At 32.1% G+C, this 25703-nt stretch overlaps 1 protein-coding gene across 6 annotated transcripts; it reads left to right on the top strand.

Moving 5' to 3' along the window:
- Positions 1-86: 86 nt before the first annotated feature.
- Positions 87-24357, top strand: Prp4k (Pre-mRNA processing factor 4 kinase). Of its 6 annotated transcripts, XR_012455894.1 has the most exons (23): positions 87-228; positions 2380-2523; positions 2720-3065; positions 3194-3339; positions 4662-4931; positions 5004-5266; positions 5843-5918; positions 6024-6119; positions 7455-7542; positions 7644-8015; positions 8988-9103; positions 9243-9359; positions 9473-9626; positions 10245-10382; positions 10451-10565; positions 11353-11459; positions 14246-14377; positions 16188-16283; positions 19763-19914; positions 20341-20501; positions 21379-21579; positions 23417-23497; positions 24264-24357. XR_012455894.1 is itself a non-coding variant. In XM_074120023.1 (18 exons), exons 1-18 carry the CDS (start codon positions 224-226, stop codon positions 16389-16391), a joined length of 2889 nt encoding a protein of 962 aa, XP_073976124.1. In that variant the 5' UTR covers positions 87-223; the 3' UTR covers positions 16392-16637. The 6 variants fall into 6 exon arrangements, 1 of the variants encoding a protein (XP_073976124.1); XR_012455897.1 differs by lacking the exon at positions 16188-16283; XR_012455895.1 differs by lacking the exons at positions 21379-21579; positions 23417-23497; positions 24264-24357 and adding an exon at positions 21952-22092.
- Positions 24358-25703: the final 1346 nt, after the last annotated feature.

Below are 25703 nucleotides of genomic sequence, written 5' to 3' on the forward strand. Positions count from 1 at the left end.
ATTTTTTCAAAAGCATTCTTTAATTTTATCGCCGTGAAAGGAAATGTCTAAAATTTTAAGTATTTTGTCTCTAACTTTATTGTGCACTTCGAGTAGCATATGATATAGAAAAGTTTTAAAATGGCGTTCTTTTCGTTTACGAGGTGAAGGAAGCTTTGTGTGTTGTATTGCTGCAGTAATTTGTGTGGATTCAGAAGTAGTTTGCTCCTTTGAAATTTATAAAATGGGGTATGTGTTTACAATTATTATTCTTGCATATATTTATGTTACAAGTATTTAAAAGAAATCTTGAAATTTATATTAATAGAGTGAGGATAGTAATGATGGTTTTACTCACATTAAAAATTCTATTTTCGTTTATCAAAATTCCTTGGTTCTAATTTGGTCTCCGATCAATGAGTTCAGAGCTAATTAGAATAAAGAAAACGTTCAAGTGGTATTTTAGTAATACATTTTAAAAGATAGGTTATTACTAAACTGATCCTAAGTTATTCTAACAACTCAATTCATTTCAAAACGTTCATAATAATTCGTATTCAATATAAACGCGCTTCTAAAAATAATGACATTGGAATTAAAAGTTAATGGCTCGAAACGGAATTTTGCATCATGTTCGCCCCTTATTTGCATCAAATTTTCTAACAAACAATAGTTACGTGTATACAAAGTAGATTTAGTAAATTATAGCTAAAATGTGTTTTCATTCAATAACGAATTCTTAATATTTAAAAGCTATGGCAGCTTTCTGCATTTGTGTGATAAGAGCGTTAAAAACCTATTTTAAAAAGTTCTCAGTTTTGACAAAAGCCAGAAGATAAGCAAAAAATTGTCTTATCGGGGTCATGTATTTGTATAATAGCTGACATGTGAGTAAAATATTTCCAAGTAATTACAAATTAGTTATCTTTGTATTGAAATGACCTTAACTAATTACTATGGTTTATAGATTAATTAATGATAATGGTTTGTATTTAAGTAGATATTAACAATTACTAACAGGTTTTACCACCTTTTCGGAATGGAAATTTTTAGTGATCAACTTTCGTTGGCTAAAGAACAATGCAATCTCGATTTGGGTACAAAAATATCCGGACAGTTAAACGAACGCCCTCTTCTACTTTTAATTTTTATATTTTGTCAAAAAGATTGTATATTCATTAAAAAATAATTTCCTAAACTGTTCAACAAATGCTCTGAAAGTGAGATGTATTTTCACTAATCATTTACTTACATGTGAATTTCAAATATGTTAAAAGAATAGGCCTCCATTCACGCTATTTATCATTAATCATTATTCTCTTTTCTTCCCCTTCGCCTAATTTTGTCATTTGTGCTACATAAAACATTCACATCGTCTAAGGTATCTGAGACACTCAGATTCTGGTGAGGTTCTAGAGGACATGTATACTTTAATGTTAACCATCCAGGTTTCCAAATCTTCTTAGCATGATTGCGCAGTCTGTTCGGTATTGTATCTATTCTGTCTCTTTGCTAAATCTTTAAGTGATCTAGGCCCAGTTTATCAGGAGTTAGCCCATTCTTACTGCAACTAAATCACGCTTCAGATCTCTCTAGTTTTAGTTGCCGAGAAGAATAGTCGCTTACTTCAGTCCTGAGAGGTACTTCAGCGATTAGATGTGTTAACTTATTATTTCTCTTAATTTCCTAACTAGAGTTGGAGATTCTTTTTTGGATTAATGAGATCTATTGTTTAGAAGAGATTGGATTGCTGAAGCTGAAAGGCTGAACATATTTCTCTAATTTTTGTCGGCCATATTTTTTGAGAACCTTAGTTTGAGAGGGATTTTCTATATGTCATGAAGATTGGCCAATAAGTAGCTGTATGTTTCGCGATTCAGGTCTATTCTGGCTAAACCATCTTTTGTTTTCAAAAATACTATTTAATATGTTTTTCCAAGAAAGACCTTTATTGAAGTCGTGTATGGCAAGACTTTTTTGTATGTTACAATTAATAACATAAATGCAGTTGAAGATTAGATGTTTTAGTCAAATTCGATTAAAGCTCTAATTGAAAATACTTTATCTGGAATAAGTAAACGTTGTAGTAATATGTATATTGTAAAATGTGTCGTTATCACCTTTTTTACACCTCTGTTAAGTAAACACCGCTATTGTTATATTGTTTTTCAATAATTTTACTGAAACATTCATTACTGTTTTCCAAGCTTAAAAGTGGTCATTTATTGTTAACACTACTTGATCAATTGCTGTCGATTTGTATTCAAATCTCACATAGCTCCTCAGAATCGTATGTTTTAGTTTAAAGTTTCCTATTTTTTTGTTGCCAAAAACTGTTTTCACTATACTTAGTTCCTTTTTTTTTTTAACTTAAAAAGTGAATAACCTTTCTTTCAATAGAGGAAGCGACAGTGAAGAAGATCATGGTGACGTTGTTGTGGAGAATGATATCGATGACGCATCAAAAGCTTCAAAGAAGCACAAAAAGAAGAAACATAAGCATCACAGTAAACACAAAAAACATACCGGAGAAAAACATGAAAAGTAATTGTAATTTTTATGAAGTTTTGTAGTTTTGCTTATTTGAAGGATTTTTTTTTTGTTACTATCTTACAGACCTTTAGAAGTAAAATTTTAAGCTCCCAAAATCTTGTAGTTATTGATCCTTTACTTGAATGGATTAACTTAAATTTTGAAAATTATTATATATTATAATCAATTGATTTCCGTTTTTGACTAGGAAACATAAACATAATAAACATAAAAAGAAATCCACTCGTTCAGGAGAGAATGGGGAAACTAGTGTTGAGAAAATTAAGAAAATTAAACCTAAAAAAGAAGATCGTAAACGGAGGTTGAGTAAGTCTGATAAAGATTATGGAAAATCTAATGGCACAAAGTCAGAATTAGATGGGGAGGATGAAGTGGATGGCGCACAAGTTGTGATTAACGGCAGTAAAACTCATTCAGTGGAATCTATCAGTTCGGCATCGCCAGATCAACCAATCAAAGATGTTGATTCAGACTGTGTTGATATGACTGCATTGGAAGAAGATATGAACCTTGACGAACTTATGCGACAGAAGGTACGTCTTTCCTTACAGCAGATTTGTTTTAATTCATTGCAATACTTCCTTGCTTAGTTATTATGTGTTTAAGAACATAATCATCTTCATCTTAATTGAGATCTTAATTTTTTTTTTTTTTTTATTAGGCACTTCTGCAAGCTCGATTAGGTGCTTACATGACAGATACAGATTCTAGTGCAGCAGAAGCTTCTGAAGTAATAAATTTGGTGGATGAAGAAAGTGATAAAGAAGTTAAGTCTAAACATTCGAAAAGAAAAAGACTTCATTCCAGGTTAGTGATTTTTAAGTTATAGGTATGTGAATCAGTTGAAAACCTTAATATTCATTATTAGGAAATACATAATTGGCTCTAAATTGCTCTAAAAAACTGTATTGAACATTTCATCCTAAAGAGGTTTTCTACTCTTTAAAGAAATAGTCATCTGTACATAAGAGCTCGTGTGATAGGGAAATGATGAATTTACATTGTTTTAGTTCGTAATGTTTAATACTGAAGTAAAGTAAGTTTTATTTATTAAATTAGAAGAATTGGACAGATATCATTGTTCAACCTAGTTCCCTTGATGTGCAATACTTCATACCTTTGAAAGTGCAAAGATAACTCTTTGCAAGTATAGCCTTTAGTGCACTGGGTTTTCTTCACTTCACCTTTTGGAGCCGCCAAATACTTGAAATAGGTCAAAGAATGAGATGGGGATAATCAAATTTTGTCTTAGATTCTCACAACTACTGTTTAAGGGACAGTATGGGTTCGGAGGATGTAATTTTATGATGGTAACAATAACCTGAAGATAAATGATCCTTTTCGTTTATTCCGTGTAGAATGGCGAAAGTGGTTTGGTGGCGATTTAGCGTAAATGCTAGTCTCTGATTCTTTCCTGTCCATTAAGCATTCCAAAATTAACGCATCCTTCCAATGTAGGTAAGATTTTTCTTTAAGGGTGTGAAGTATATTTGATTTTAGACTTGCTCTTTGCAATTCTAGTTAGTGCTAGTGCCAATTTGTATCTCCTGTGATAACTCTTTCCAGAAATTAGACACTTTCGAACTGGAAACGACATACAAATTCGACAAAGTCTTCAGAACAAAGTAGAAATCAGCACTCATCTCGCGTATTAGTAATTGAATCGCAACACATCACAGACACATATTTTGTGCTGAATTAACCCTAATACGCAAATAGCAATTATTTCTTGAGAAGAACATCTGTTTCTCGAGGTTGTGCAACGGTTTAGGTATGACTGGCCTGGTCCTTCACAGCAGTTACGCTGCTTTAAAGTTTCTAATACTCTCGAACACTCCTTAAAGGCGGACACGAATCACCACACTACTCTTTCATCCTGAGATGAATCGCTTGTTTAATATCCTTATTATTTAAGAAGCGAAGAATGGGGTGGTCATCTTTGCACTGGCATTGCTGCCTTCTGTAAATCCCTGTTGGTCATTCAATAAACCCCAATAATTCAACTACTAAATCAATCGTATAATTTATTGTACTTTAAAGGTTTCAGTTTGGATCAATCTTAAATTACTTTTCTACTAATTTTTTTTCTATAAAAACATAGAGTTTTAATAAATCACTGGTTTGAATAGAAGTCGGAGTAGAGAAAAGAAGAGTGTAAAAGAAGTTCGAAGGGAAGTACAAGAGAAATCTAAGGAAAAAGATAAGAAAGCTCAAAGGAATAGTATGACTAGGAGAGACGATGAAATGAGAAGGCGAAGAGAAGATGATGATCGGAGAAGGAGAGAAGAAGAAAGAAGAAGAGAGGATGAGAGGAGAAGAGAAGATGAAAGAAGAAGGGAAGAGGAGAGGCGACGGGAAGATAGCAGACGAAGAGATGAAGAAAGGAAACGTGAAGAAAGGTAACGTATTCATATTTTAAAAATCCAAATGATACCACCTTATCAGTAATCAAATCTTGTTTTACACTTCAGGAGAAGGTCAGAACAAAGATATAATTCAAGTAGAGACAGATCTGGAAGAGATGACAGAAGGTGGAGTTCGGATTCACTTTCGAAAAATAAGCGAAGTGGCAATGATAAGAGAGACAGAAGCCGAGGAAGAGAAGGTCGATCTAGTAGAGATCGCAGTAGTCCAAGAAGAAGAGACGCAGGAAGAAGATCAGATTCTCGAAGCAATAGAATCGATCGAGGTAGTAGAGATCGTTCTAGAAGGGATCGTTCGAGATCGCCATACGGTTAGTAATAAATTCGTATTTAAATTTTTCGTGATAATAAAATATAATGGCCTTAAAATTCAAATATGGTTTGTTTACACAATTCGAAATATGGCCATATTTTGTTTTTATCACTGGTAGAATTCAAAGGTAATTGACAGTGAGGAGCATACCTTTTTTCTATTTCTAAGAAAGTGGTTTCTATGTTTTTCTCTAAACATCGTATTTACAGTAGACACATTTAACAATTAAAAGTTCTTTTTTTAAGAGAGATTCTGGCGTAATTTACGATTTTATGAACTGTATAATGTAAAAATGTTTCGAAGTACCGGATTTTACAAAATTATTAGCTAGAATCTCAACTATTTTTAGTAAGCGAATATTGTTTATTTTTTTTAATCTAGCAAAGCGACATTGTCCAAATTTGTAGGCTCTATCTGGTCATTTGTTTTAAACGTTTAATATGTGGTCCTGATTACGAAGAAAACAAAGGAGCTTAAACTTTCATTGCATATTTTATGAATTTATTTGAATACATACATTTGTATATTTAAATATTTTTCCAAAAATACCAAAAAAAAATTATTTTTACTGCAGGAAGAAGAAACAACGATCGTAGAGGTGATTCAAAACGTTCACGCAGTCGTGATAGAAATCACCATCATACTTCCAGGTAAGGGAATAAACACTCCGTCTGTAATGCTTTTTTGTTTGTTAGTTTTTGTTTTTGTGTTTTTTTATTTGACATGGATTCTACGTAATTATTTTATCCTCTTAGGTCACACAACAAAAGTAAAACTGTAAAAGATAAATACAAAGACAGTCTTTCTGAAGGTTTGAAAGAAGATGATAAATCGTCATCCTCTGCTGATGAGTGAGTTTTTAAAAGATTATTTAAGACTTATTTGCTCTAGTTCTATTCATAGGAACAAATATTGCAATTTGAAGTGGTAGATTCTTTTTTTATTTTATTTTTTTAAATACTCGCACGATTTTAACTGCATTTCTCAACATGATGAGTGGGGCGGGTGGTTTTGGTGCTTTAGAGAATACGATGTGATTAGTTCCATTGGGAATTAGTTAAATTTTTAAAACTAATTTTAATTTAAACTTTTGGAGGGGGGGGGCAGGTTACTGGAATCAGAGGTTGGTTAATCAGTTTCATGTAGAAAATTCGGCATTTGCTATGTTTCTCTCATATATGTACATTTCGGTAAACTGCTCGTAGAAATGTTAGTTGTTTACTCAAGTAGCTAGTGAAGGGCGATATTCATTGGCTGGAATTGTTAATCGCTTTGATTACGTCTTAGGAAATCCTAAGGAAGTTTAGTGTATGGTAGAAAAGCAATGTAAGTTTGATTCAATACTCCAAACTTATGAGTCAGCCTCTGAAAGTGGATGCAAATCCACTTGCGTGCTAAGGCTGACGTAATTAGCGAAATTATCCAACACTGCGAATCCAACCATATTTATTACTTTTTTTGTTAATTTACTTTTTGAAGTTTTGGTTCATATTACACAATATTGTTATACTAAGATTTTATCCTTAGTAGGGTATTCAATTTTTTGAATTCAGGCTGGTTTCGGGAATTCTTCTGTCGCCAAGTTTGTGAGAGGAGTTGTATTCCTATACTTTAAAAATGGAGGCAATAACTCAGCAACTTGAAGGGCCAAATTCTTTGCAAGGAGAAGAGCTGTAAACCAGAGAAAATTAAAGAAAATAAATCTCTACCAGATAAATATGTCTATAACAGTACGGATCTAACTAAATCTATTCAACAGTTTTAACTTATAAAATTACTTAATGTATTTAACAAATCTTTTCTGGACAGAAACTTTAAAAGTGGAAGTTCAACGACTCTACCCAACGAACTTGATGTAGTCCACTCTGAATGAGGGAAGAAAATCCAAAATCTATCAGAAATAAAAGAAAAGAAGCGCTCGCTATGACGGATAACGTCTCACATATTATCCAGCAATGCGGATTCGAGCAACTGTTCATAATATCCGTAGCATCACGTATGTAATATTTAAGGACAATTAAATTTATGGTAAAAATTACGACTTGAAGAATTATTTTTTTATCTGATTGTTGAGAAATGCAGAAATAATAACCGTGGAGTACATCACGCTCAAAAATCTATTATAAATAACTAAAATGAATTCATTAATGCAAAAATTGAAGTATTTTTTAATTCATTTATTACAGATTAGCCGATTATAATATTATTGAAGATGAAGAAGATGAGGAGCAGATCATTGAAAAAAGAAGAAAACAAAGAGAAGAATTGTTGAAGGTAAATTGATTTTTTTAAAAAAAAAAAAAACAAATACCTTAGTCGAGTGTATTCGTGAAATTCTAATTACTTGAGTGAAATTTTGTTTCTTCTTTCTACAGAGATTAGGAGCAGTTAGCGAAGACTCTAATATGACTGCCAACAGTCCGGTTGTTGTAAGTAAACAAAATTCTGAATCTACAAGTCGATCAGAAACGAAAAAAATTAACGAGAACGAGGTGATTGCACCAAGAGATTTATCACTTTCGAGCACGTACAATAAAACTGCCGTACCAACGACACCTTCCAGCGCTCAATCATCTACCGGAAGAAAAAGAAAATCTAGATTTGAACCAGAAGAACCTACCAGCGCAGACGGTGATACATCGCCCAGTCAACAAGCTAACAACAGTCTTAATAATTCTTTGAACAATAAGAAACAGAACAGATGGGATATGTTCGCAGAGGCCGACACACCAGCTGATAATTATAATGTAAGTTTCTATTAGTAAAAAAAAAGTGTCTAGTGTGGACACTCCTACGCATTTCTCAAGTTAAAAAGTATAAAAGACGTAATTGTACCAATCTTCTTAAGTAGGAACTAACTACTCACTGCGCTCTCCATAAGCAATAGTGTTTAACTAGCTCTTTTGGAAAAGTCTCACGGAATTTTAGTTACATTTAATCTATAATTTTTAGTTACATTTAATTTATAATAAACATTTTTGGTAAAACGAAGTGGAAGGACACTGTTAAGTGAAGCCTACCACAGAAGGGTCTTAAAATTAATTTTCCTTTTAAACCTACATTCATGTAGGTAGTGAGTTACGAAATTTAAAATTGTGGGAAGTAGTGGGAGACATTTTTGAAAAAATCTCAAAAAATTCCTTCATAAATGAAGTGGAAATTAAGTCACATTAAACAGTTTTTCATCATTGTTAGGGTAACGATAGAAAATGGAAAGTTACTATTTCTGTTACCATTCTTGTTGAAAAATATTTTCTTTCTATTTGTGGGATTTCAGTTTAATGATTTGACAGTATTTGAAAATTGATTCTAGTTCGATGGCTGAGGAATGTAAAGTAAGCCAGAGGTGTAAGATGTATTATTATCTGAGAAAATTATTCACATTCAGTTCTTTATCCACCATAAGTTGTTCAATATTTGCCTCCTATAAAAATTCCTAGTAACTTATTGCAGCATCTGTGACATAACGCTGCTGCGCAGTGTCTAATATTAAGTGAATTTCTAAAATTTTTAGGTTTGATGCCAATGGTCTGTTACGGCGATACCAAAAAAAAATACTGAACAAAAATTTACTCACAGTATGTTTTAGCGCGTTAGATAGGAATTATATTAAACAAAATTAAAAAATATTTGCTAACTCTTCTGTAAAGATCAAGAGAAAATAATGTTTAAAAATTACCTAATCAGAATAAATTCAGTCAATTTTTTTATTTTTTTAGAGTCCAGGAGTCGTGGAAAAAGGAGGGATAGGAGCTGAAAATCCATCTCTCACAGATAATTGGGATGATGCTGAAGGATATTACAGGGTCAGAATTGGAGAAGTGCTCGATTCTAGGTAAATTTTGGATGACACTATTATGGAATATGAACAGGAACTTACGAGGTGTTCCTGTAAAACTTAGGTTTTAATTAGCGAAACAAAAGACTTGTACTTTTAGCAGAAAATTATTGATCTTTTTGTTTTCGTATTACAGGTATGTGGTGTATGGATATACTGGACAGGGTGTATTTTCAAATGTAGTTAGAGCTAGAGATGGTGCAAGAGGCAATAGAGATGTTGCCGTTAAAATCATTAGGAACAATGAAGTGATGTACGTATGAAATAATAAGTATAGATCTGAAACAAATTAATACATACATATATTTCCTTTTTCGCATAAGCTTCTTTTCAAGATATTAAAAATGTGTTTAATTTGTTTATTAGGCATAAAACGGGGCTAAGGGAATTAGATGTACTAAAGAGGTTAAATGATGCTGACCCAGATGATAAATTCCATTGTTTGCGATTGTTCAGACACTTTTTCCATAAGCAGCATCTTTGTCTTGTTTTTGAGCCGCTTAGCATGAATCTTAGAGAGGTAAGGTTTTTTTTTTTTAATCAATTAGATTAGCTGAGGTTGATTGTTTAATGCTATGTTTGTAAAGCACAATCCATTATTATCCACTTGGTTGGTACGCTATTAGATAAAATTTTAAAAACAATATTCTTTTCTTCCTTCTTGAAGTGTGTAGAATTAGTTTTTTTCCCCAATGCCGTTCGTCGTTGGCGCTCTGACATTAGACATCCCATAAAAGCAAAAAAAAAAAATCATCCCACTAAAGTGGTACTTACGAAATTTTCAAAGCTAATTTAGTGTAGACCATGGATGTACCCAAAAAGTTAAAGTTACGAGCTTGCTATTTTTCGTTTTGGAGCTAAAGTGTTAGCTTGTATAAATAAACATTTTCAAATTCATGTTTTGTAAACCACTTTTTGCGGGGAGACTCAAGCAACTTAAGTGAAAATCAATTCTGAAAATTTGACTCGATTAGAATACTCCAGTTAATGAGAGGATAAAAAAAAAGTAGCTGCAAATTTTTTAAAAGAAAAAATAGCATTTCTAGCCAGAAAGTCATTAGCTTACTAAAATATGTTGCGCTCTGCGCCTTACGAAATCTGAGTCATTTTAACCTGTGTTTTTTTTTTTATGTGCTAGGTATTGAAGAAATATGGTAAAGATGTTGGGCTTCATGTTAAAGCTGTCAGATCTTATAGTCAGCAACTCTTTTTTGCGTTGAAACTGCTGAAAAAGGCAAACATTTTACATGCTGACATTAAACCAGATAACATCCTTGTAAGAATGCTTCCTACATTATTTCACTTGATGCATGATATTGTTATAATTGTTATTGTTATCTTTAGGTGAACGAAAGTAAATTAGTATTGAAGTTATGTGACTTTGGTTCGGCATCCCATGTAGCGGACAATGAAATTACTCCATATCTTGTGAGCCGTTTCTACAGAGCTCCAGAAATTAGTAAGTTTAGTTAATTTTTTTATATCTCATTATATGTACTATCATTATATGTGTATTTGCTGAAGATGATGAAACTATATTAGTACTTCAAATCTAAAGAGCTCATCTTCAGCGAAGCTCAACAACACACTAAATTGGTATATTGTCGACAAAAGTCCAGACTGAAGTCTTTGGTCAAAGAAAGTGAAAAATATATCATACCATACTATATAATCACTTTATAAAGACTACATTTTTGGACATAGTGGAAAAATTCAAATAAATATTTCACCAGTGAAGGGAAAATGAAAATACATTAGAAAAAGAATTGTGAAACTAAAAAATAAGTTTGGGTCCTCATTGCGGATGGATAATGTCGATGATTTTATCCATCCGCAACATGATTGTTTTTTTTTTTTGTTTTTTTTAATTCTAAACGTTTTTTTATTTTTCACCTATCAAAAATCATTTTCATTCAACATTTGTAAAGAGAATTTCATTTCCACTTAAAAAAACCTTTGACAAATAACTACAATGTGGAAGATGAGTATGTTTCACATGATGAATATGCGACTAAAAAGTTTTGTTGTTGAAAGTGAACTATTATTCCACGAATTCTTATCTACTACTGATATAACCTATCGCATACATGGTCGGTGTAGTTTGTGATAAAGTGGAAAGTTAGTGGAAAACAAATTTGTACATGTGGAACTGTCACAGTTACAGAATTCAAAAGAGCTATGGCCGATAAAATCAGCGACATAAGATTATTAATGATGTAAACTTCATTAAAGATATTTTGTTACAGTTTTGGGAATACCTTACGATTTTGGAATAGATATGTGGTCGGCTGGGTGCACCATTTATGAACTCTATACTGGAAAAATTATGTTTCCTGGAAAATCTAATAATCAGGTAAAAGTTATTTTTCTTCAAAGATCCAATAAATTCTGTTAATTTCTCACTTTTTGAACAAACTTTTAATAATCTTTACTAGCTTTACGTAATGGTTCTTAAAACTATTTATTAACATTCTCCAGTCTAACTATTGGGTTCAAATTTGGGTTTATAACTCAAAGCTTTAATATTTATTTTTGGAATGGTCAAATTACCATGTACGAGGGTCGTTTGAAAAGTCCATGCAAAAATAAAAACTACTTAATTTTTTGGGGTAAACCTTTTTTATTTTTCAACATAGTCTCCTTTTAGGCTTATACACTTCGTCCAACGCTGCTCTAGTTTGTTGTCCAAGTCTGAAAAAAAGCCATTCGTTTCTGCAATCACCTCCTCGTTTAAATAAAATCTTTTTCCCGCCAGCCATTTCTTCATATTGGGGAACAAATAGTAGTCCGAGGGAGCCAAGTCTGGAGAATAGGGGGGATGTGAAACGAGTTGGAACCCTGTTTCCATTAATTTTGCGACCACAACTGCTGAGGTGTGAGCTGGTGCGTTGTCGTGATGGAAAAGGACTTTTTTGTGGGCCAATCGTGGGCCTTTTTCTAGCAGCTCGATTTTCAAACGGTCCAATAACGATGAATAATATGCACCTGTAATAGTTTTACCCTTTTCCAGATAGTCGATGAGGATTATTCCTTGCGAATCCCAAAAGACAGTCGCCATAATCTTTCCGGCCGAAGGAACGGTCTTCGCCTTTTTTGGCGCAGATTCCCCCTTGGTAACCCATTGTTTAGATTGTTCTTTGGTCTCAGGAGTGTAGTGATGTATCATGCACAGTGACGAAACGACGCTTAAAGTCCTGCGGATTCTTCTGGAACAGCTGCAAACCGTCCTTGCAACACTTCACACGATTTCGTTTTTGGTCAAGCGTGAGCAATCGCGGCACCCATCTTGCGGATAGCTTTGTCATGTCCAAATGTTGATGCAAAATATTATGTACCCGTTCATTCGAGATGCCCACAGCACTAGCAATCTCACGCACCTTCACTCTTCTGTCATCCATCACCATATCATGGATTTTATCAATGATTTCTGGCGTAGTAATCTCAACAGGGCGTCCAGAACGTTCAGTGTCACTTGTGCCCATATGGCCACTCCGAAAATTTTGAAACCACTTATAAACTGTTCTAATCGAAGGTGCAGAGTCACCATAATGTTTATCAAGCTTCTCTTTAGTCTCCTGAGGCGTTTTGCTTTTCATAAAGTAGTGTTTAATCAACACACGAAATTCTTTTTCGTCCATTTTTTTGAAAATCACTCGACTTCCTCGATTCAAACGAATGCCAAACACAAAGAAATAGACCGATCTGGCTGAAACTTGGTGTGTGTTCTTCCAAGAGATGCTACTAACTAAACATAACCTCGATACCTCGATAGTAGTGCTATCTCTCTGACTATGCACGGACTTTTCAAACGACCCTCGTATAGATAGCCAATAAGAATTGATAAAATTAATGGTCAGAATCAGAACTACAATATTTTGGGTAGCCAGGGCGTTAGGGCATAGAAGAGAATGAGATGATGAGAGAAGTCGGTTATTCTCTCGACTATGTAGTCTAGGAAAAGTTTAAAAATAAAAGAGATGAAGAAAAAAAGTAAAAGTATCTTATCTGAAAGACTCTTCTGGGATTGGAGCACGCTAAAGAAAGTCTACTATCTAAGTAGAAGTAGTCTCCTAGGTAGATGGGTTTTCTTTTGAGTCAGGGACTACAGATTTTGTGGGAAATAGTTCCCCCAAATTTTTCTTATGGACTAGAATGTAGCCAGCCGCTATCGGAAAACCGCTATCGACCTGGGAAGGTTTAGAAACTTGGAAGATAATGTCTTATCATTGAATTAATTACGAAAGAGTTGAATGAAGAAGTTATAAAAATTAGAATTGTCGGGAGGAAATTGTTGTAAAAATGAAGCAAGATTGAAGTTGCTGTCTTATAAGAAATTTTAGAATGTAGTTACCGAACAGCTTAGGAGCAACAATTGTAATTGTTTATGCAGGTCAAGATTTAGCTGTTGAAAGCTGAATAAGAGGTAAGTATACTCGACTGGCGATGAAAGCTCGTCGCTTGTGTATCAATTAATGTACACAAGTATTTTGTGATTCACAAAAAGTGAAAAGAAAGCCCAAAACTTGGCGAACATAGGTTTTTTTAAACTTTATTTTTGTACCTTCAGTTGTGTTGCTTGTTCACCTGGGCTAAGCCCAATCACTCTGCCGCCTAGAAGTGCCTTTAATTCCACTATTCAAATAAAAGTTGTAGATCTTTCTACTTGTACTTTAATGTGTATACTAAGTTTAGAGAAAATAGTCGTAGCAGCTATTTTCTTCGATAAAATCTCATCAAAACTGGAAAATAGATTCAATAGAGTGGCCACTTCTGGTAGGCTTATTTGTCCATGACGATGTTGACACTTTTTCAACGCGAATTCCATACTTGAACTTCTTCATTGGCTGATGTTAACACTTTTGAAGTGTTCTACAAAAAAACTTAGGTTTTCATATACTGAAATGTTATAATTATGGTGAACTAAGTTCTCTTGATCCACTTTTGAAAAAAAAGATTAAAAGTAGTTTATTTATTTAATAGTTATTAATTATTAGTTGTAGAAAATAACTTGTGATCATATTGCAAAGAGTAGATTATTCAAAAAACTTTAATTACGACACAAAGTACTTTCAACCTTTATACTTTGTTATTTATGATTACATGTGTTTAATAAAATTGTGTACGGTGATATTTTTCTAGATGTTGAAATTATTCATGGATCTGAAAGGTAAGATGCCGAATAAATTAATCAGAAAAGGAGCGTTCAAGGATCAACATTTTGATAGTAACTGCAATTTCTTGTCGCACGAGGTTGATAAAGTCACCGAAAGGGTAAGTTATTGTTTTTTCTGATTTCTAGAAATATATATTTTTTCATAAAGAAATAGAAGCTGAAATGGAACTAGTGGATTTCTCAGTGTAGAACTGAATCATGGCCGCAGTTTAAAGTATAAGTCGGTGAAAAAACATCAATTGACCATAAACTCCTCATATAAAGTTCTGAGTGCAATGGTGGATTTAATTTTTGTTAGTTAAATTGAAGTGGCATTTCTTTAGAAATGAATAGCAATGTGGTCAAAAGAATGGTGGTAAAAGAACTGATAATTATAGTTTTCTGAGCAGTGAGATTTGATTGCATGTGAGGAATACGTTGGTTTCCTCCTTATGTGTGGTTCCTTTGTTTTCTCATTCAGAAGTTTCTTTCAAGTCAAGAAAGTTGCGCGAAATAAAGGAGTTTTGGAATATACATTTACAATGGAGTTGCTCGATTTGATTTATCCCTGGATCTTCGCATTGGAATCCAGTATACACTTGCCAATGGTTTAAATTTCCAGAGTTCTGTGAGCCTTAAGACAAATCCTAAATTACCAACGATTTTTCGAATTGAAAATAGCATTTTCTTGTTTTTTTCCTCATTTCAAACAGTTCCAAAACTTCGTAATCTTTGGAATTCATCTAATGTTTCTCATTTCAGTAACAATATGTCTTTGGAATGGCAATCTTTCGGAACAGTCTTTGTTTTGAAAATTACCATTAAAGTTGTCGGGCAGCCATAGTCCTCTGCTACTTAGCGCCACGCGCGTTATCTACACATTCAAGTGAAGGAAAATAAATTTTGGAGCGCGTGGGGAATATTTGTGGTTGGTTTTTCATAAATAAGTTGATGCGAAGAGATGAACACGATTGTCTCCAAATCGCCTTGTTTATGTGACACGAATTCATTCAATTCACCTTCTTCTCGCCAATCTGAAACTCGTTACTTTCTTTCCATGTATATTATTTATTTTCTTTTTATAGGACGGTATTGAATGTTCTCAGTTTCTAATCATTCGCGCAAGCTGCGCCACCGACTGTTATAAATTATATTCTCTTAGTTTGCTGTTAACATATTTGTTTGTACTCTCTGATCGATCTGTCAGTACCAGGATTCTAACAGCGTGACTCTTCGCAGTCATTAGCTTTTATAAACCTTTTATTAATCTAAAAAGGATAACTGATCAAAAAAGTTTGATTACTTTATCTAATCTGCAAACAGATTTGTCTCTCAACAAACATTTTCAGCATTTGGTTAGGGTTCGTTTCAACTTAACACATACTAGCGACCTTAACTTAAACTTTAAATTGCGACCTAACTTGGTTTATATGCTAGATTTTTCTAAGTTTTAAAATTAGCTTCTTTTAAATTTGTTAAATAAAATAATAAATATTTTTTGTGCTTACGTGAATAGTTAAGTAGTGAAGTTTATGTTTCGGAAAATGGAGTTTTCTTGTTGATTGAATTAAAAATGAATAACATTACATTTCAATAACTTTCCCTTGAATTTATATGAGGTTCAATAGAAATCAGTAGCAAAAAAAAAACTCGTCTTAATGTTTGGGTTAAAAACTGCTTTTAATATTAGTAGAGATTTTAATGTCCAGCTGACACATTAGTGACTTCAGAGTAGTTATATTTTTTTAAAGGTTGAATATAATTCATTTAGACATTTAATGTTATCATATTTTATTTAGCGTTAGTTGCGAAATTAAAATGAAACTAGCAGGTTAAGAAAACATGTATATGTTAAAATATTCCTTCCTAAGATGTTTTATATGCTCACCTCAGCCATTATGGGACTGCTCTGTTATGTTTCGCTTATAGGAGAAGGTGGTTGTGATGTCAACAATAAGTACATCAAGGGATCTGCACGCTGAACTAGTTGGCAATCAACATCTACCAGACGATCAGGCCAGAAAGGTTAACCAATTACGTGATTTATTGGATCGAGTATTGGCACTTGATTCAGCCAAGAGAATACCATTAAATCAAGCATTAACACATCCATTCATACATGATAAGATTTAAGTCAGCGTGTGTGTATGTGTGTGTCTACATATTATCTATCGGTGGCCTTGTGGTTGGTGTTCTTTTTTTTTGGTGCTATTGATGAAGGAAACCCAGAACAGTATTTTTTTTCTTTGCTGGTGGATTTAGAAAGATAAAAGAACGAGATAAACTTGTGCACTTCTTCCACTCGCTGTAACCACCAACCAGTTCGTCCATCAGTTCATCTTGCCACATTTATTGTGGCCATCTCCTTCGGGGAGGTAACCAACACAACAAATTAAAAGCAAAAAACCAAAAAGAATATTATATATATTTTTTTTTTATTATTCAAACCCGGGGACCATTTGTGTTTTTATTATAATTTTTCCTAAATGGTCATTTTTTTTTTTTTTTTTTTGGATGTGTAAATAATAATTATGGTATAATACTTTATGGTATAATTCTTGTTTTCCAGATTTAGTGCTAAATTTATGTAAATATTGGTTTTTGTATATACATAAAAAACAAACACACTTAATTAGGTTCTTAACCGTACTCTTTACTTTTCTTTTTTCATTTATTTTTTTTTCTTTTTTTCCTCAGCTATTATTATAACACAATGCAAATAAATTTAAAAAAGTAGTTTTTATGTAAATAAATTAACGTTATTATATTGTATTCTATTACTTAAGGTAGTGTTGTTTCAATGGTAATAATTTTTAAAAACACAAATCTTAGAAATTTCAATTTACAAAAAAAATAAAAATGTTTTTTATTAAATTAAACAAAAAGTATATATATATATATATTTAGATGGAAATAAAAATTTTAAAACAATAAAAAAGTACACCCAAAATAATTTCATATTTCTCCACTTTATGTAAAAGAAGGAAATAAACATGTCATTTGAAAATAATTACAATAAAAAGAGTTGGTTGGGTAATCCTTAAGGGTTAAGGATATGTTCTTTTGGATCTTGCAGGGCTTCGGGGCTATCTCTAAACATGTGGAGGCGACCGAAGTTTCGCTCACATTGCTATAGGTTTCTTCGGCCCAGTTGCATTTGAAAAAGTTTTTAAACTTAATATCTTTTAAATTGAAAAAAAAAAAAAAATTGTTTCAAGTCTGAACTAACTGAACACTTTAAAGAATTTCACCGAAAGTGGCTTTGATTGCCATACTGTGAGTATCTTTAAAAACTTTCAAGATTAAGTTTTTTTGTTTTTTCCGCCTAAGCCTGAGTTATCTTCAGTTGTTTTTGTTTTTATCGAAATTTCATTAAAAGCAAACAAAAACACTAGCGAGCGTGTCTTTGCTATAAATAGATACGTGGCCATTGCTCAAATTAACCCATCAGACAGATAGTTGCTTAAACTTCTTGTTATTAACAGGAACAATATATAAGATGATCTTATGTCAATCAGGTGTTTGATTTTGAATCCTGATAGTTTTTTAAAAATATTGTATTTCTTGATCAGTGTACGTGAAGTAAAAATTGAAAAAGACTTCGTATTATGGAATGTGAAAAATGAATAAAATAAAATTATCTACTTAAACTCGATGGCTAAAACAAAATAAATTATTCGAAAAGAATCGATTGGGACTGTGCAAAATTCTGAATTTTTGGATCCCAACCATCTTATTTATTATTTGTTCTAATTTATTTGAAATGTTTCTTCTTCTTTTTTTTTTTCTAGTGTAAATAATTAAGCAATTAATAATTACATCGATATAAGCATCCAATTCATTTCTAAATGAATTTACAATTTTTGAAAAGTTTTTTTTCGGCCACGATCAGAAAAATTTGAAAAAATATCACTTTTGCTTCAGTTTTCGGGTACCATTCAGTCCTAAAGATACTCTCGGTAGTCACCAATGGGTGCCCGAAACATGGAGCAACAAGTAAGACGTTTTAAATCATGAACATTTCCGAAAAAAAATCTTGTAAGAACTGACAATTTAGGAACAAAATTTAGAATTCTTTTCTATGAAGTCACTTAGGGAAAAAAAGAAAGAGTGCAAGGTAATCTTCTAGACGGGAGGATGAAAATTGTAGAATCAAAATTTGTTCTCGTTTAGTATAATAAAATTGAAATTGAAGTACCAAGTAAAAAATTTTAGTTCAGTTTAAAAGTTTCTTATACAACTGAATCCTTTAAAACAGCAATTAAGATATGAATTAATAATTTAAATATGTTTAAGATTGGTCTTTTAAGTTTATTTTGCATTAAAGCCCATAACTTGTAACAGTTAGCATTGTTATCTTTTAAGATTTGTTGTCTCTTCTCAAAGCAGACGTAATTTTAATCTAAAACTATGTTTAATGAATGAATAGCTGCCGTTATGTGTACTTTTAGCTAATAATTGTAGAACTTCTAATAACTGTTCACAAATAGAATTTTAGATGTCACTTATAAAAGATTACAGATACGGCATTTCTTAATGCATCTTCCAGGCCTAGACACGACATTTAACCATTCATTAATAAGTGAAGAGACTAGAGGATAATATCCAAACACCTTCTGGTGTCTACGACCAACTTGATTGATGTGTGATGCATTAAGAAATGATGGCCGCGATATATCGGGTATTCATTTGAACTGAAGTCGAAACGATCCGCAAATGAAAAGAAAACATAACTAGTGTAATTACCTTAACCAGAGATTTCTTTACTTTGAGAATCTGTTCGTGTCAGGAGCTTTCGATCCTGCGAATCTGTGACAGCCAACTCCCCTTCATATTTCTATCATTCTTCCCCAATTTCTTGGGAAGAGAAGGACTAAGACGCATTTAGCTTCAGAGTGAACACTTACATAAACTCCTAGTCAACTTATTTTCTCTGACTTCCTGTTCTTTGTAAATGTAATAACCTTTTTTTTTCTTTTTACTATAAATTGTGTTGATGAGAGTTAAGTTCACATAGCTTGATAATCTCAGCTCCCTTTATCTATGAAGGGCTAACAATTTGAAATTAACTGTTGCAATTTTGCTAGGAATGCGATCTAGGTCCCTTCTTCAGTGGCTGATACAGGTCAATAAGCGTGTCACGTCTGGAGAACGTTGTGCGTAAATTTAAATTTACTGCCTTGGAAGAAGATTAACATTTTTTTTTCAAGATATTCCAAAAATTTAATAAAATTAAAACATTATTTAGACCAAACTTAACATATTTAAAGGCAAATCTAGAGACAGACCAGTTGTCAAGAAAAACTATTTACAGAATTAGCCTACAAAAAAAAAAAGTTGCAAAACTACTCAAGAAAATTAACAAAATCTAGTTTGTTTTAAAAGTTAAAAAGGGGGAAAAACATGAGTGACGCTTCATTTGGAGTTTTTCCCCCTCTTTATACGCAACAATTAATAAATTTTTGTACTTGGAACAACTATTATGATGATTGTTTCTGTTTCAGAAGTAAAAGTGTGTAATTATTGAGATGGAGGTTGTTGCGCTTACAAAGCGCACCTATGGTGATGGTCCCAGTGAAAACCGGATTCATGAAATCGAGTTTCCTGTGTGCCAATCCAATAAGGTTTTCCGAAAAATTATTGGGGGCGTTTGAAGGTTATAATCCAGACCCAAATATGCTCCTTTACTTTTATTTAATTTAAATAATTTTCTATATTTTTGAAGAACATATTTATATTTCTTTATTTTTATGAGAAAAGAAAAATTCTAGTCATTTTAAAATTCTTTTTTTTTTTATTTTTCTTTTTATTTAGAAACCGAAGGTGAAAAAAAAAAATCATATATGAGTAGAAATTTCAGTTGCATGTAAAATCAAAATAAAAAATCTATTTTTTATTTAATCACATAAGCTTCTCCCTTTCAGTATCGTAGATTTTTTTATATTTTTTTCTTTTAAATAATTAAACGAAGCAATTTTTGTTATGTAAATTAGTTTAACTTAAATAATTATAAACAAAAATAATAACCTTTGTTTACAATTGCTACGACTAAACAACATGTTTCTGCTTGTGGGTTTCACAGGAGTGCGGTTGGTCTATATTTACACCTTTGAGCCACCGCTACCCAAAATCGTGCCCAAGTTCCTCTCACACTCTCGTCAAGTTGTGTGTGCAAATTAGGCTGTGTTGTACACGTACAGTAGGTATATTAAAAGCTTCGCTACACCAAAAATTAATGATTGTGTAAGTTAACTTCAGAAAACTTCTTTTCATTTTTTTTTTATTTCCTTTTCTTTTTTTCTTTTTTGTTGTTTGGTTTTTAAGTTAAAAATGAATAACTAAATAAGTCTGGTGTGAAAGACACATGACTTTCTCTTACTCCACAATTCTTATTGTGACAAATTTTCTTTTGATTTTCAGTTGATTCGAAATTTAGGCTACGTACATCTTGTCGCAGTCCCATTACGTATACACGGAAGTAGAGTACACGAAAATGGCACTAAGTGAGAAGCCCCAAATAATCGTCTCCCCAGAAATTCTCCTCAATCGAGTTTCAAATAAAACTAATAATTCAGTTTATAAATAGTTATTACTTATTTGTTATAATAGGTTTTGTACCAACAGATTTCATAACGACTTCCAATTTTTTTTTTTTTTTCGGCTAATCCGTCAAATCAACTTTTAACAGTAGTAGGCCGTACATTTTGTCTACTGTATTTTCAAAAATATTTCTTTACACTTTTTTCGGGGCGTAGGCAAAACATCAGAATCTAAATACTAATCAAATTCAAACCAGTAAATATGCCTACTAAATAAATTACCAGATGGATCACCAGCTGGTGATGTATCACAGACCTGTTTTAGATCGTACGTGGGAAGGGACTGAGATCCTACTCTAACCAAAGCCTGTCTGGAACTGTATAGCGACCACAAAGTTAAGTAATAACTTTAATATTCCGAGAAAACAGTGCAGATTTGAGTTTACTGTAGTCTGAACGAATCGAGCAAAGACCTTAATAAGACCATTATTCTGAACCTTACCTCTTCTCATAACTAAGCAACCAAACATAATGAGCAACTTCTAGAAAAGGTGACTTTTAACGAACCTCATTTTGTTCAGGTGTGTCTCCATCAAACGGCAATTTCCTGAGAAGGAATCTACTAGACGCCTGAAGGGAGGCAGTCCACTAAGATTTGTCGCTTACAGCTCTGGACGGACTTTGAATCTTCTCTGCCCACAGTTCGCAGTGCTCATCCATAAAGATGTTGAACGCTGCGAGACTATTCACGCCAACAGCTGTCTCGGGATTGATTAAGGAAAGTAAGACTTTCGATTTAGCCAGTCCGATTACACCTCGATTACCCAAAAGTTCGATGGAATTGTATTCGAAAAAAATCAAAAAACGTACAATGAAATTATAATTAAATAGTGTTTATAACAACATTCTATCACAACAGATTGAATACCTAAAGCTTTTTCTTACCCAATGAAACTTAAAGCTTCAAATTTCGGGAGAAAAACTCGTTATCGAAAATTTGACACAACCGTAGTTGTGTTTCTCTTTTCTCTTTTACAAGGAGTAAGAGAAAGTTAGAGATAACTGTTTTTACAATTTTTTTCTTTCTTTAATTAAATCATACAGAGACAAACACAAAAGAAGTAATATTTTTATTAATGAGTTTCCATTGTTAGGTTTTGCGGCAAAAAAAAATAAAATAAAATAAAAAAATACAAATACAAACCTAAGAAATTAGTAGTTCGTGTCCACTAAAGGAACAATGCGAAGAACGTTGGTGTGCCTACAACGTTACGATCTGTGAATCTCAGGAGTTCAGGTTGTATCGGCTCAATGATAAATTTTCTTTTTAATTTTATGCATTTTTTTTTTTAAATTTTCAGTTGGAAAAACAAAAAAGAAAAGAGCATCTATCCGTTTTTGGTTTATTTCTTTTTTCTATCTCGGAACAGTTATAGCAAGTTTTTTTGGGGTTATATTTTCCCACTTATTTATTTAACCACAGATTCTCTAAATTATGTTTTCTTTCTTTTTGTAAGTTACTAAATCTTATGGAGAAAAAATAAATAAATCCACTTTGGCTCACTATTTCTTTTTTAAAAAAAGGGAAGATTTGTAATACCTAGTAACTTTTTTTTTTTGCGCGTCACAGAGACATTAGGGATATGTGTCAATTGAGACGCAAGACTATCTCTTAAACTTATGATAGATAGCTTATACAAAATAGCCAATTTCATTCTGAAATGCTACGTCATTTTTCCTTTAATTTTCTTAAACACGCATTATTGACCCATAACAAGTAATTTTGGTGTAGAGCTGGACCACCTTTATATCTCCGTAAAATAAATTTCATTAGAAAAACTCACGATATAATTTAAAATCAAATTCTGTTAACCTGAAAAGCAATTGTGTCACAATATAGGACTCTTAGTATTATATTCTTAGTTCTGCTTTGCAGAAATTTGTATACTCTGATGACGAAGGATTCGTAGTGGTCAAAAACTGTTTGATTGGAATTGCTTCTCTTTTATTTGGATCTTTAATTCTTTCAATTTCAAGCAGTAACCCAAAATCCTATCTTGTCATTCTTGTCAAAATTTTGAACATATTCATTGTCTTTCCTTATTTCATGATGCATTTATTAGCATGTACGTCTCTCGTAAGTAATTCGATGGCCCGACTTCTTGAAATTATTATAGATGTGACCGTTTTGGCAGCTAAATTTTGAACTTTTTTTTTTTAATGGACGTTAAATCGAAAGTAATTGTACTGCTTGCACACTTTCAAGAGTCGTGCATGTAAATAAAAGGGGCACGTTGCAGAATTTGTCCATTTGCTCTTAAGACGCCTGCCTCACTGCAAAGCGTCATTTGCAAAAATTGAGGCGGGAAGAAAGGTGTTGTCAGAAAGAGGCTTACAGTACAAACCTCTGGAGCCATGTTAATGATCCATCCAAACTCCAATATATTGATTCTGGTGAAAACTTTATGTATATTTTTCTGTTCAAACTGTTTTTAACTAAATTCAGAATCGAATAGAAATTTTTTGTTTTTAATCTTGATTCTCTTGAAAAAAAATCATCATAAAAGGAATATGTTATGCAATCATTATTGATACCCACTTTGATGCATATTTTTCTAGTAAACAATCAGAATTTGCTCCAACAATGCAAGCAGATGATAAAATAGCAGGAGAGGATTTTGGGATTTTATTTTCATTAAGGTATGATTTCTTTTTATTAAATTTTTATTTATTATTATTAAAAATTGCATGATAATTGTTATTACAAAACATCTTGTAATTAGTACGTAACAGATTCTTTGTGCAAACTCAAGGCAGTTTGTGATCAGAGTAACTTCTGTTTTCTGATCGTTCCTCTGAGCAGTCCATGATTGATTTCTGTCAAATATGAATTTGATTTTTATTGGAATACTTTAATTAGGTAAATGTTGTTAAACGAAAGAAAGTTATTGATTCCAATTCATTTAGAAAGTTTTAAAAGAATTTTAAACTATTTTTAAATCAGTTGAATCTATTATGAAATGTAGAGTTCATTCATTCGTTGGCACAAATATTTCGGTTCTTTTAATTATTATTTAGATTAAATTTGTCGAGTTTTTAACTAAAGTTGACTGAAGGAGCCGATAAAAAAAACAACATAATTTTTGATTTACTAAAACTATAACGACCTAGTGTTAAATTCGTAGCTTTTATTTGTCGTTGATTTTTTATTTAGATTAATCAGCTTGACTAAGAGAATCAGCGAGTGTAGTGAGAGATGGTAACATAAGTAAAATTAAATTCTGTTTCCAAACTAATGGTGGAAGTCTGGAACCGGTCAAGAATACATTTAAAAAAATGCATGAAGGATAAATTCAACGATGTTTACCAGACTATTCTGCAGATCTCACAAAATTTTTAATATTCATAGTTTGTCTTGCAATTCATTCATTATGTCTACTTATATATTTTTATTTCATTGTTACAGATCCTCTTCATTTTGACAGGTGATAACAGAACTCACAGAAATTGTTTTATTTATATTTACAATGTTATTATATGATTATATACTGTTAATTTTCCTGATGTTTTTTTCTTTTTTATCCATTCCTTAAATCCAAGCTAGTATTGGTATTAAAAACTATTTTGAAAACAAGAGAGAAAATTTTAAATCACAAATAAAAATGATTCATTGGAATGATGTGAAGAAAGTAGCACAAATTCGTAAATGGCTAAGTGTCTAAGTTTGATTCTATTAATTAATGGCAAAATTTCTTATCGCAAAAATCCTAAATTAAATGTTAAATATTCTTTAAAAATTTTAAGAGCTACAAAGCAAGTATTTATTGAATCGTATGAAAAAGCATAAAGTTGACTTTATTTTAGCAACTATCTAGTGGAATAAGGATTTACATAAACAATCATTATAAAGACAGTGTATCATTGATTTTATTTTAATATATACAATACATTCTACGAGCAAAAAGTAAAAATGCCTGCCGCTTGTTTTTTTTTTTTTTTTTTTTGTAAAAGTAACTTGATTACAATCAATGAGAAGTTCTACCAGCAAAGTATTTCATGATATAACCGCATGTAAAAAAGTACTTCTACAAATCCAAATTTAGTAAAATCAGTATCAAAAATTAGAATTTATGGAAATATCAATTTACTCAATATTTAAAAAATAAATTATCAAGGTATTTATCTATTCAATTTTTTTTTTCACTATAAAAGATGAAATTCCCAAATTTTCTTTAGTAGCTAGGGCATATTCTCATTTATAAGTGTAATTTTTTTTTTTTTTTTAATAATTTACATTTAATTTCCACGAAAATAGAGCGCCTTAACGCGTGAACGAGGTGTCAATCGATTTGGAATTTCATGTAGATATGCTTTTATCTACGCTGTGCATCTTAAAATAGGGAATTTTGACCCGCAAAAGAATATGTGTGAATGTAATGTCCTCGTACCCAAAGGTTGCCTCTATATATTTCTGTAAATTATCAAGCATTTCCTTCCTATCTCTTGTCCAGCGAGGGCATATCTTTTATGTTTTGAGATCTTTTTCATCATTGCATTATGTATATAGCTTTGAAAATCTCTTATTACCTTAGTTCTGAAATGAGCAGTTTAAGATTTTTGTAAAACATATCAATGGGACAATACATACATCCTATAGAAGATTGGTAACTCACAAGCCTGCGCATATATTACTTCTAGCGGGGAGATAACTTAAAGCCTATTTAAAGGATAGACTCTCAAAAGGCGAAGGTAAAGATCGCCCGAATGGAGGCTCTGTAAATCATGAAACACCTCGGGCTTCACGCCCCACTACCTGTGGGAGAACATTCTCAAGGTATTGATTCCACGTATCCAAGTGGCCTTTCCAAATTAGTACTCTATCCAAACTTACACTTGATAACTTGGC

Source organism: Rhodnius prolixus, unplaced genomic scaffold (assembly GCF_049639745.1).
Source record: "Rhodnius prolixus isolate KJV_2025 unplaced genomic scaffold, Rpr scaffold_2, whole genome shotgun sequence".
NCBI classification, from domain to species: Eukaryota; Metazoa; Arthropoda; class Insecta; order Hemiptera; family Reduviidae; genus Rhodnius; species Rhodnius prolixus.

What these genes read in the sequence shown, in the direction of transcription:
- Prp4k (XM_074120023.1), top strand. An exon ending in TCGTTCGAGATCGCCATACG is followed by an intron (nt 5,267 to 5,842) that starts GTTAGTAATAAA and finishes TTTTTACTGCAG; the next exon opens with GAAGAAGAAACAACGATCGT. An exon ending in AAAGAGAAGAATTGTTGAAG is followed by an intron (nt 7,543 to 7,643) that starts GTAAATTGATTT and finishes TTCTTTCTACAG; the next exon opens with AGATTAGGAGCAGTTAGCGA.